Source organism: Panicum hallii, chromosome 2 (genome assembly GCF_002211085.1).
Source record: "Panicum hallii strain FIL2 chromosome 2, PHallii_v3.1, whole genome shotgun sequence".
Lineage (NCBI taxonomy): Eukaryota > Viridiplantae > Streptophyta > Magnoliopsida > Poales > Poaceae > Panicum > Panicum hallii.
Window position 1 is genome coordinate 13,507,218 of NC_038043.1, and position 11,275 is coordinate 13,518,492.

The 11,275-nt window shown below is 46.4% G+C and overlaps 1 protein-coding gene across 2 annotated transcripts; it reads left to right on the forward strand.

The window, feature by feature from the left end:
* Positions 1-3,408: 3,408 nt before the first annotated feature.
* Positions 3,409-6,569, forward strand: LOC112883097 (geraniol 8-hydroxylase-like). Of its 2 annotated transcripts, none has more exons than XM_025948326.1 (2): positions 3,409-4,344; positions 5,788-6,569. In XM_025948326.1, the coding sequence occupies exons 1-2, from the start codon at positions 3,436-3,438 to the stop codon at positions 6,400-6,402; spliced, it is 1,524 nt and encodes a 507-aa protein (XP_025804111.1). In that variant the 5' UTR covers positions 3,409-3,435; the 3' UTR covers positions 6,403-6,569. The 2 variants fall into 2 exon arrangements, with proteins under 2 accessions (XP_025804111.1, XP_025804112.1); XM_025948327.1 differs by having other exon boundaries at positions 3,409-4,305.
* The last annotated feature ends 4,706 nt before the right edge of the window (positions 6,570-11,275 follow it).

Genomic DNA, 11,275 nt, shown 5'->3' on the forward strand with positions numbered 1-11,275 from the left:
ATACACTATCAGTTTCATCTAAGCAATGTGTGCAGGCTCTATATCCCTTGTTTATTTGTCCTGACAGGTTACTAAGAGCAGGCTAGTCATTGAAGGTTATTAATAACAAGGCTCGTAGGTTATAGTTCTCCTGTCGGTATTCATCCCACATCCGTACACCTTCTTCGTGCCACAGCAATAACAGTTCTTCGACCAATGGTCTTAGGTACACATCAATGTCATTACCTGGTTGCTTTGGGTCCAAGATAAGCACCGGCATCATGATGAATTTTAGCTTCATGCAGAGCCATGGTGGGAGATTGTATATACATAGAGTCACAGGCCAAGTGCTGTGGCTACTGCTCATTTCACCGAAAGGATTCATGCCATCTGTACTCAAAGCGAACCTTATGTTCCTCACATCCAGTGCAAAGTTTGGGTAAGTTCTATCTATTTTTCTCCACTGGGATCCATCAGTCGGGTGTCTCAACATTGTGTCTTGCTATTGTTCTTCTTTGTGCCATCGCATCAACTTAGCATGATCTTTGTTCCTAAATAGACGCTTCAAATGTGGTATTATAGGGGAGTACCACATGACCTTGACAGGAACTCTCTTCCTAGGACGCTCGCCCTCGACTTCTCCAGGGTTGTCTCTCTTGATCTTATACCTCAATGCACTGCATACGAGGCATGCATCCAAATTCTCGTACTCATCACCGCGGTACAGGATATAGTCATTGGGGTATCTTCTGTACCTCCAAACCTAGATGGCAAACAAGTTGTTTTGCTTCATATGTTGTGGTAGGCAAGTCATTATCCTTAGGAAATATTTTTTAAAAAGTTTTAGTAATTCACGAAATCCCTTGTTGGATACACCATGTGTTGCCTTCCATTGTAGCAACTCCAGAGTGATGCCAAACTTCTTCAAGCCATCTGCGTATCCTGGGTACAACAACTTGTAGCGGTCCGCTAACATCTGCTGGAACTTCATCCTTTCATTCTCAATTTCACAATCTTCACGTGCATCGCAGCGCTTGCCCAAGATCGTCCGTGGGATCATCATTCGCCGCCTCTCCTTCAGGCTCTTCCATTGGAGTATCATCATCAAAGGCACCGAATCTAGCGTGTCCAGGAAAGTTGCCATCAAAAATTTCTTCTTCGTTATCCTCCATTACAACCCCTTTTTCTCCATGATTGATCCAACAAATGTAATTGGACATGAAACCATTAGCAAAAATATGACTACGAAGGGTCCTTGAAGAGGAGTAATCCTTCTTGTTCTGGCAATGGATGCACGGGCAGCACATGAAATCATTCCGCTTGTTTGCCTCAGCCACATCCAGAAAATAATGGAGGCCATCAATGAACTCCTTGTAACGTCGGTCAGCATTGTACATCCATTGTCGGTTCATCTGCATTGCACGATATAGTATTTTACATGACATGAACAATTACACAACATGATTAATTAAAACATCTAAAATATCAATTTTATTACACGTATCAAATAAATGAATAAAGTCTCATAATTACAATAACATGAATAATTAAAAGATCCAAAATATCCATCACACAATATGAATAATCATTAAAAGGTCTACATGATGCATTACACAACATGATTAATTAAAAATTCTAAAATACCGACTAATACAAACTACTCACAAGACCTATTCACTGATGCCTCGTGAACAGCTGCGCCAACTCTCGACACCGAACGGTCAATTTCTACCATCCCCGACGTTTCGCGCCTTAATTTACATCGAGCCATCAACTTGCGATCATCATCCGTACCATGCAACTCGACATCAAATTCACTCTTAATCCAACGACGAATACGATCGATAACAAGTCCAAGGCGCTCTTTAGGGCGGAACTCAAGGGACTGTCCAGTGCACTTCAAATGATTGCATACCGACGCCCGAGCGGACGCACGGCGCTCCAGTACATCATATTGCAAAACCATTTCTATGGATTAAACATTAATTACTCATCATGTTGGGTGAACCAATCAACTGCAGTATTTTCAAAAATAAAACTAATATCACTACACTTATCAAATAAATATAAAAGACTGGATAACTTTTTAGAGGCGAACACTAATTATTTTGACACTCTTCAGTTTGAGGCGAACACTCATCGTCCCACATGATATGGGATGCAATCAAGGTTCACAAAATTATTTTAGGCTCTATATGCAAAAACCATCAAGAAGAAAAAAAATCTTAATTTCAGAACATGTATCTGTCGTTAACCTTGACCATGCGGTGATGACACTGCCATTCGGGGGTAACATTGATATCCGTGATAGGATGCGGCATAGGGACATGATGAAGGAGTACAACCTTGGTTCGAATGGTGGCATCCTCACCTTGCTCAAAGTGAGGATTTCTTCATGGGACCAAAGCCGTACTCCTCCATCACGTCCTTATACCGCATGGTATCGCGAATATCATATTGGTCCTGAATGGCAATTTCATCACTGCATAGTCAAGGTTAACAACATATACATGTTCCAAAATAAAGATTTTTTACTTCTCGACGGTTTCAGCGTGAGCCCAAATAAATACATCATTAGAGTATCAAAGTAATTCATTTATGGTATAATACCAAGTATACATCTTTTTTCACTTTCAATAATTATTCAATTTGACATTTCACATTGCACATAAATATTTAATGTGAAATTTCACATTCACACATTTTACATTTCATATTCAAATCCACATATGGTCATATATACATACTCTCATTCCAAAAATAAAAAATCCTACTATACTCATTTTCATATGCATATTTTTTCTAAATAGTATTCCTCTCTCTCTCTCTATGTATATACTCCCATTCCAAAAAATAATATTCTACTCTATGCAAACCTTAAGTAATTTGAGCTCAAATGGTCTATAAATTAAAAAAACTCTAACATTTTTTCCAATCTAAAAAACCATAAAATCTCTATTTCTAAACCATGAAATGAGCTATAATAGCCATGGAAGATGAAAGGATGAAATTTCTAACCTTTAAATCATTGGATGGATGGGGAATCAAAAACCTTCATAAATCGTGGAGAAAATTGGCATGACCTCCCCTCACCCGAGAGCCAAGAACAGGAAGAACAACGAATGGAGGAATGGCTCGAGCAGGGGAGGAAGAAGGGGAAGGGGATAAAAGGAGCCTGGGAACAGAAGTCATTATCTAAAAATATATATTGTTGTAGGGATGCGTACATAAGGATTTTGCATTAAAATTATACACATAATAATGGTGAGATTTGGAGGCATCATAACAAAGATTCGATGAACCCTTTGTGTAGTAGTGCAAGGGTTGCAGATAAGACAATGATGCCTTGTTGGAGCCGCTTCCAAACCTCCGATATTTCGCTCCCTATAAATTCATCCGGAGGAGGTTGTGCGCTGCTTGCAGAAAATCAAGAACCCTAAAAACATCAAACTAAAAATGGCTTTCTTCGTCGTGTGCATTATTTCCTCGCTCCTGATCATCTCTATCTCTTCCTATGTGTTCCAGCTGCTCGCCGATCGCCGCCGCCATCTTCCTCCTGGCCCCACACCCCTCCCATTCATCGGCAACCTCCTCGACGTCGCGAGCGAGCTGCCACACCGCTCCCTGGCACGCCTCGCCAGACGCCACGGCCCCCTCATGACGGTCCGTCTAGGCACGCTAGTCGCCGTCGTCGCCTCATCTCCGTCCACCGCCCGCGAGGTTCTCCAGACGCACAACGGCAGCCTCACCGGCCGCAGCCCGCCGGACGCATGGCTCGCCTTGGGCCACGCTGCCAACTCCGTCTTCGTCCTTCCGCCGGGGCGGATGTGGCGCGCGCTGCGCAGGATCGGGACGGAGCACCTGCTCTCAGCGAGGCAGCTGGACGGCACGCGACTGCGGCCGCTGCTGCGGAACGCCGTCCTCGACCTTGTCCGCCGCGTGTCGGGGATGGCGGCCGCGGGGCGGCCCGTGGAGGTCGGCCGCGCCGCGTTCGCCGCGATGATGGACCTGCAGTGGCGCGCCATGTTCTCGGCGGGCCTGGACGACGCGGCGGCGCGCGCGCTGCACGACGCCGCGCGGGAGGCCGTGGCGCTGTCCCTGAAGCCCAACGTCTCGGACTTCTTCCCGGCGCTTGCCGCGGCCGACCTCCAAGGCCTGCGGCGCCGCTTCGCGAGACGGGTGGCGATGGTTTACCAGATGATCGACGAGAAGATCGAGCGGCGGATGCGGGGCCGGCGGGAAGCTGGCGGTGGCAGCTTGCCGGGCGAGAAGGACCTGTTAGACGCGATGCTCGACATGTCGGAGCAAGGGAAGGACGACGGCGTGGTGAGTGTCAACAGAGATGTGATAAGAACATTTCTCACGGTAAGCAAAGTGCGAGAACTGCTACATTTAATTTCGTGCGTACACGGTCACGAAAAACAAAAAGGCAGTGTGCTTTTTAGTTTTTTTAAGATTACGCAGTAGAAATCAGGCACTCACGACGTACCCACATTTATCTTCACGAATACACGAACGCAAACCCTACATCTATGAGCATCTTTAAAGACTGAATCAGCAAATCCTCAAGATTGACGAATACATATGCACATAGACAACGTACTACGAAAGCAAACCCTAAAAAAAATTCAAATCCATAAAGAATCAAACTCAGGAGCTGAGATGCTACTAGACTGCTAGAGTGCAGATCGTTTCGCGTGGGCTTTTAACCGACAGGCATCAAGGACACCGAGGGAAGGTAATAAGACTCCCACAAAAATCACACCTTTGGTCATGACTAAAAACCCAGAACCTTCTTCGTTCGGTTCAAATTAATGGCTAGTGAGAGATTAAGATTTTGGGTTTTATTTTAAAATATAGCATAGAGATGCAGATGCTCACGTACTCATTTCTATAAATAAATATACGCAACCCTACCCTATTAGCAACTTCCAAGAGACTAAGCCAATATATCTTAAGATTGACGAAATGACCGTATGCACATCGCTATCAACGGACACGTCGTCTACCACTAAATAATAAAGCTGAATAAATACTTAAATAAATTCATAAAATATGAGCACCTGCGTTGTGTTGTGTAACGGAAAATTCTTCAATGTTTCAGTTGTGTAAAATGGACTTATCTCATTTACTAACTATGTGTACCTAGCTTATTTTTCCATTATCTAAAAACTGTGTGTATCTTGCTAATATAACCCACACTTGGAAGAACCGTACAGCAACATCTACCTTATGAAGGCTTACAAAAAAATTTTCTCAGTATAGCAAACCTGAACTACAATGAAGTCTGAAACACAACCATATAACGTTTAAACTAGACACTACATATTCAACCCTGAACCATATTTTATAGTGATTTTATATTAGATGGGTCGCGCTAATGTGGCTTAGGCTGAATTAATTAATGGATTTTTAAATTAGTTTCTTTGCGTGATGGTTAAAATTCAGATTTTAACTTTGATCATTTTTTCTTACAAAACGCGTGGGATTTTCATCAAGTTTGTTTATATAATGGTCGAAACAATCAGCAATAAGACAATTAAAATTGAGTGGAACTTGGTCAACCCTTTTAACAAAAATAAAATATAACTTATATTGCTGCTCATATGTGTACAATATTTTTATTGTTATGGTATGTTTGGATTATAGAGGAGTTTTAAGGAATAGGATGGATGTCAATTGTCAACTTTTGATGAACATGGCCGCACAGAGGCAGTACCCCAGCGCAGACCGCATAGTCTGCTACTATACGGTTTTTTTATTAATCTTCCAAACGCATATACTATTTAACATGGCTATCTATTACAGGACATGTTTCTGGCGACGGTCGACACAATCTCGAGCACAATCGAGTGGGCAATGGCAGAGCTCCTACGGCACCCCGACACGATGAGCAAGCTGCAGGAAGAGCTCAGGAGGGTTCTCGGGTCCCAGGCACTCGTGGAACACCCCGACGTAGACCGTCTCCCCTACCTCCGAGCAGCCATCAGGGAGACGCTCCGGCTGCACCCGGTGGTGCCGCTGGTGCCGAACGAGGCCGAGGAGACGGTGCAGATCCAGGGCCGCGCCGTGCCCAAGGGCTGCACCGTGCTGGTGAACCTCTGGGCGGTGCACCGCGATGCCGCGGCGTGGCCGGAGCCGGACAGATTCAAGCCGGAGCGGTTCCTGCTGCTGCGGCCTGAGGAGGCCGGCTTCTTGGGGACGACGGAGTTCGAGCTCATCCCGTTCAGCGCCGGGCGGCGCTTCTGCCTCGGGTTCCCGCTCGCGACACGGATGGTCCACGCCATGCTCGGCTCGCTGCTTCACCGCTTCGAGTGGACGCTCCCGCGGGAGGTGAAGGAGAATGGCGTGGACATGGCGGAGAGTCTGGGGTTGACGATGATTATGGCTACCCCGCTCCAAGCTATAGCGAAGAGTGTGTGATGACGCCTGGATTTAATTTGGATTATTCGAGCTGTGTGCTGCTTTGTGTGGTCTCTGTTGTTTCTTCTCTCGAAGTATAATAGCACATGTATTGCCATTCGCCAAATAAGTGCACTGCAACTTTGTTGCAGGATTTCAAATAAATACAGTATATGGTGAGTTCGTAACTTGAGAAGTTGTTTATGAATAGGAAAGAATAAGTCTAGATAATCCCAAACTATTAGAATACCTTCTGAACTGTACCCCATCAACTATCCAAAACCGGTCAAATAATCCATCAAACGGTTTTGAACGGTGGTGTTGCCACCGTGGCTGCTGACGTGGATGACGATGTGGTAATGGCCCACATGTCAGCCACCCCACCCCTCTCTCTTCTCTCCTCTCCTCTGTCCTCTGTGCCTATGCGAGGCCATCTCGTCGTCACCGCTGCTGGCATCATGTCTCTCCCACGCTGCAGCCGGCACTGATGGCGAATCATTCCTGGCACTCCGTCACGGGACGCGCGAGGCTGTCCTGGTTGTCGGCCTGCTCCTTGTGATCCTCGGCGCGCTCCGCGACGTGGACCCGCCGGTGCTCGGCGAGGTGCTGTTGGGGCTCTCGGAGCTGCATGCCACGCTGCAGAAGTTGCGGCTCCTGCTCCCCGACTGCGCGCGCAAGGGGGCACAGCTATGGGTGCTCATGAACGCCAAGCTCATGGCCTTCGAGCTCCGTCTAGCATTGGGCTCCGTCACCGCCACAATGGACGTGCTGATGCCGGGGGATGCCGTCGGCAGGGCGTCTGCGGACGCCCGGGAGGTCGCGCGGATGGCGTCCGACCACGCATGGCGCGCCACGGTACGGCCGGACCCCGAGAACAACCGCGCCGCGCGAAGCGTGTAGTCGGTGCTCGCGTGGTTCCATGGTGGCGTCACGCCCAACGCCGAGGACGCCATACTTGTGCTGGCCCGTGCGGGCGTTGCCACCTGGTCGGACGGAGGAGGCGGCGTTCCTGGAGGCGCAGCGCGCGAACGCCGTCGCCCTGGCGTCTCCTCTGCTTCCGACCGATCGCGCCGTTGCCCCAAATCCACCGCCTCTGAGCTGTCCTATTCCGATTCCTTGGGCCACCAGCACCTCTTCTGCCCCGTTGACCTCTCTGATGCCTCGTCCAGAGCCGTGGTGCGCCGGAGCGTTCTCCCGCCGGCGAGCCCGAGCCGCCCAATGATGCTGCCAAGAACTCCACGGTGAGCACTCCCACCTGGTCATTGCCGCCCCTATTTGATTCCCCAAATTGGTTTGCCGTCGTCCCTTGGAGCCTATGTGCACGCTACCGCTCCGCGATCACTGACGGCCTCATCGGAACACGTGCAACACTGCCGCCGGCGCCATGGTTGTGCCCTGTAACTGCACTGCCACAGGGAGAAGAGGAGAGGAGAGAAGAGACAGGTGGCTGACATGTGGGCCATCGCCACTCGCCGTCCACATCAGCAGCCACGGTGGCAAAACCACCGTTCAAAACCGTTTGAGGGGTTATTTAACCGGTTTTGGATAGTTGACGGAGCAGAATTCCCGGTTCTGTAGTTCAGAAGGTGAAGTATTCCGCCCTTAATAGTTTGGGGGTTATAGACTTATTTCGAATCGGAATAACAACTAGAGGAAGGTGAATAGGAGCCTTAAAAATTCTCTTCGAGAATAGTAGTTTATTATATCCTAAAATCAACCCCAAAACTTCTCTCTACTTGCAAGATCAAGAACATGTAGTTATAGCACAGCTACTGGACTTAAGCATCAAGCTAGAGAGCAAACTTGAGAAGTGCGGAAGGAAGCATCAAAGGGTTCAAGAGACAGCCAACAAAAGATCAAGCAAAACCCGACTCACCTAGAGTGAAACGGCTCAGCCGAAGTGTCTCTCGAGAGCACAAGTCGGCTCAGCCGGGTTGGACTGGCTCAGCCTATGTAAAAACTGAGACCTCCACTCGGCTCAGCTGGTCCTGGCCGGATCAGCCAGTGTACAAACTTGGCTTAGTCTATGCAACTTGGCTCAGCCAGTGTAAAAACCGGGGGCTCAACCAGGCTCAGGCTGCTGTTGGCATTTCTTAGCATCATCACAAGGATGGTTAGTCCTTTGTAGTGATCCCAGAAACACCGGTGGTATTTTTTACGTTACAGATAAATCCGCAAGCGCACGGAATACCTTTGTAGCATTTTACCCATAAGTCATCTCGGGTGTCGTATTTACATTTCCGCAGTGAAAGCGATGGTTTAAAGAAGTATTAAGTTTAGGAGAATATCATGATTAAATATCCAAAATCTGAGCAGGGATAAATAATAATATAGTTGAGAGGTAGTGTGACACAAGACAAGCGAAACTTAGATAGAAATAACTAGGATTACAGAGAGAGAAAAGAGCATTCAAGAGCATATGAAGATTATTCATGTCTAAGCAAGCATAGCTCATACTCTTATACATACACATACACATGCTTAGGATGGGGCTCTAGGCTCCCAAGCACTACCGAGAGAACCGCATATGACTGGCAGAGGAGCCGCTGGCCAAATCGGCTACTTTATGGACCTCCTACGACCACTACCCGAATGGGGAGGATTACGCTGGACGGATAGGGCTGTCACCACCTTCCGCCTACCATATCTGACCATGGGATAGGACCGCATTCAAATGTAACCATTAACCCAGACACAATGTCTGCATTAAAGATTACCACTCTAGCCTCGCACAAGGACATCCGTCTCTATCAGGAGTCTTAGTTCTAGAGCGCCCAGTTAAGCAGGATGAAACCGTTGCCGTGGCCTAGATGTCTTACCACGCCTAAGCATGCAAGGCACATGACTCAAGTATGACCTATAAAAGGATCACATACTAACCATAAGCATATGAACCAAAGGTAAGCGAGGATAAGGAAATAAACTTTATTACTAAACTCAAGTAATTACATAAAAGATAAGATACAAGACCATACCAAACACTTCATGAAGACTAGAAGACCTTGAAGAACTACTCTTCACCTACACTCCACTAGCCTAGAGGTCTTTACAAGTGAGGAGAGAATTACATCTTGGTGTGTTCATTTAGAGGGATCTCCTCTTGTATTTATAGGTTTGGCACAACAGCTCTCGACCGGCAAAATTGCAGAGTTCACTTGGAACCGACATTGAGGAGGGTTATGGAAGCGCCACGTGGAAGGGGAAAGGCAGTGGAGCGTGGGCTGGTTCGGTTCAGCTGAACTGGCCCTGGCTCCCACCAACTTCATCTTTTGCAGAGTCACTATCTGGTGGACCCTTGTGTCTCTAGTTGATGATAGTACTGAAGTTAGGTTGGTTTGCTTCGATTGTGGGCCATCCAATCCATGTGATGCTTGCATGCTGGCGCGTGATTGGTTGAGGCTTTTCTCCTTGGATCAAAGGATGTGTTTTCTCCATTTTCTACCAAATTTCTGACATTTTCACCAAGGACATGTGGAATATAGGGGTTTTATTAGTAGCATGTGTATAAGAAATGCAAGTTCCTTCTTATTTGTGGTCAAGTTGACGCGTATTTTTTCTGTAATGAGCGTCAAAAAGATCCCCCAAGCTACCCTTTGCTCGTCGCGAGCAAAGTTGGGCTTAGGTTGTTGATCAGGAGTTGCTACAATATCTCATCTCTTTATTATACCACACTTACAACAAAATATTCTACCTTGCTTTGAATAAGTTGGCCCTAATTTGCACACCCATTTTACCCTAATCTCCATGGGGCATTTGGCTTTCGCCTTGTCTTGGGCTGTTGAGAGGTAGAACGATTCATAAAGCACCACTTACACATTCCTTGCTCAACCTTTCATCCAAAAGTTTTTCAAAAGATTTTGCAAACAAAACATAGTTCCTCAAATGATACTCTCAATTCGCTAATTGTGTATGATTCTTCACCAAGGTATTTTTGATGTCTCTTTTCCTCCTTCTTCTACAAAGGTTTATGTGGAGCTCATAGTTGGGAAAAAGAAAAGGCATACTTGCATCAAATGTTTTGCAAAGTCAAAAACCGGATCCAAAGAGTACGCAAGTCATACAATCTTGATCAAGATGTGCATGTGTGTGGTAAATGGATGGTATAGGGAATGGAAAATGGAAACTCCTCCTTGCATGCCCTCCCTCCTTTATTTTATTTTAGACATGGCTATCTTTTCTTTTCTTGGACCTTCGTGTGCCCATATTTTTTTTTCAAATACTTGGACCTTCATGTGTCCATATTTTTTTTGTTGTATATGTGGCAGAACCGACTGAATTATTCCGGCTCAAGTGCGCTAGACATCATTATACAGCCGATACTAACTCAACGCACTTCAAATGGAACAACCCATTGGTCTGTTGGGTCTCCGCCTGATACAACCATGGTTCAACAGGATCGAAGCAGGTTTACCTCGCACGAAGGCGAGTTCACAATCATACAACAACTCACCAACTTTTAATTTACAGAATATTGAACATTATTACAAACTGTTTCAAACTTAAGGTAAACTTATACAAACATTATTTAAAATGATAAGCTAAACAGTTTGTCCAGGTTCACAGCGGAAAAAAATTCACACGCGACTACACACGTCGCGAAGATTGACACCACGCTCAGCTCGAAGCATGGCGTCACTCAGGAGGGTCAGTGCCAGCCGGGGACGGATCCCACTCCATGGACCAGCCAAACGGAACATAAGTTGGCCATGCTGGACCATCCGTGGGGTTCTCAAAGGTTATACATGTAAAATAGACTAGCAAGACTGAGTATACTAATACTCAGCAAGACTTAACCGAAATCAGGTATACCTAGCCCATAATTAGCCCATGGAGGTTTGAGAGGTTCTGATTTTCTTTCTGCTGAAAAGCAACCAAGAGTATAATCTAACTTGCA

Bases quoted from the DNA above. Each gene is read 5' to 3' on its own strand.
- LOC112883097 (XM_025948326.1), top strand. From the start codon at position 3,436: ATGGCTTTCTTCGTCGTGTGCATTATTTCCTCGCTCCTGATCATCTCT. The intron at 4,345-5,787 runs GTAAGCAAAGTG...TATCTATTACAG, and splicing joins TGATAAGAACATTTCTCACG to GACATGTTTCTGGCGACGGT.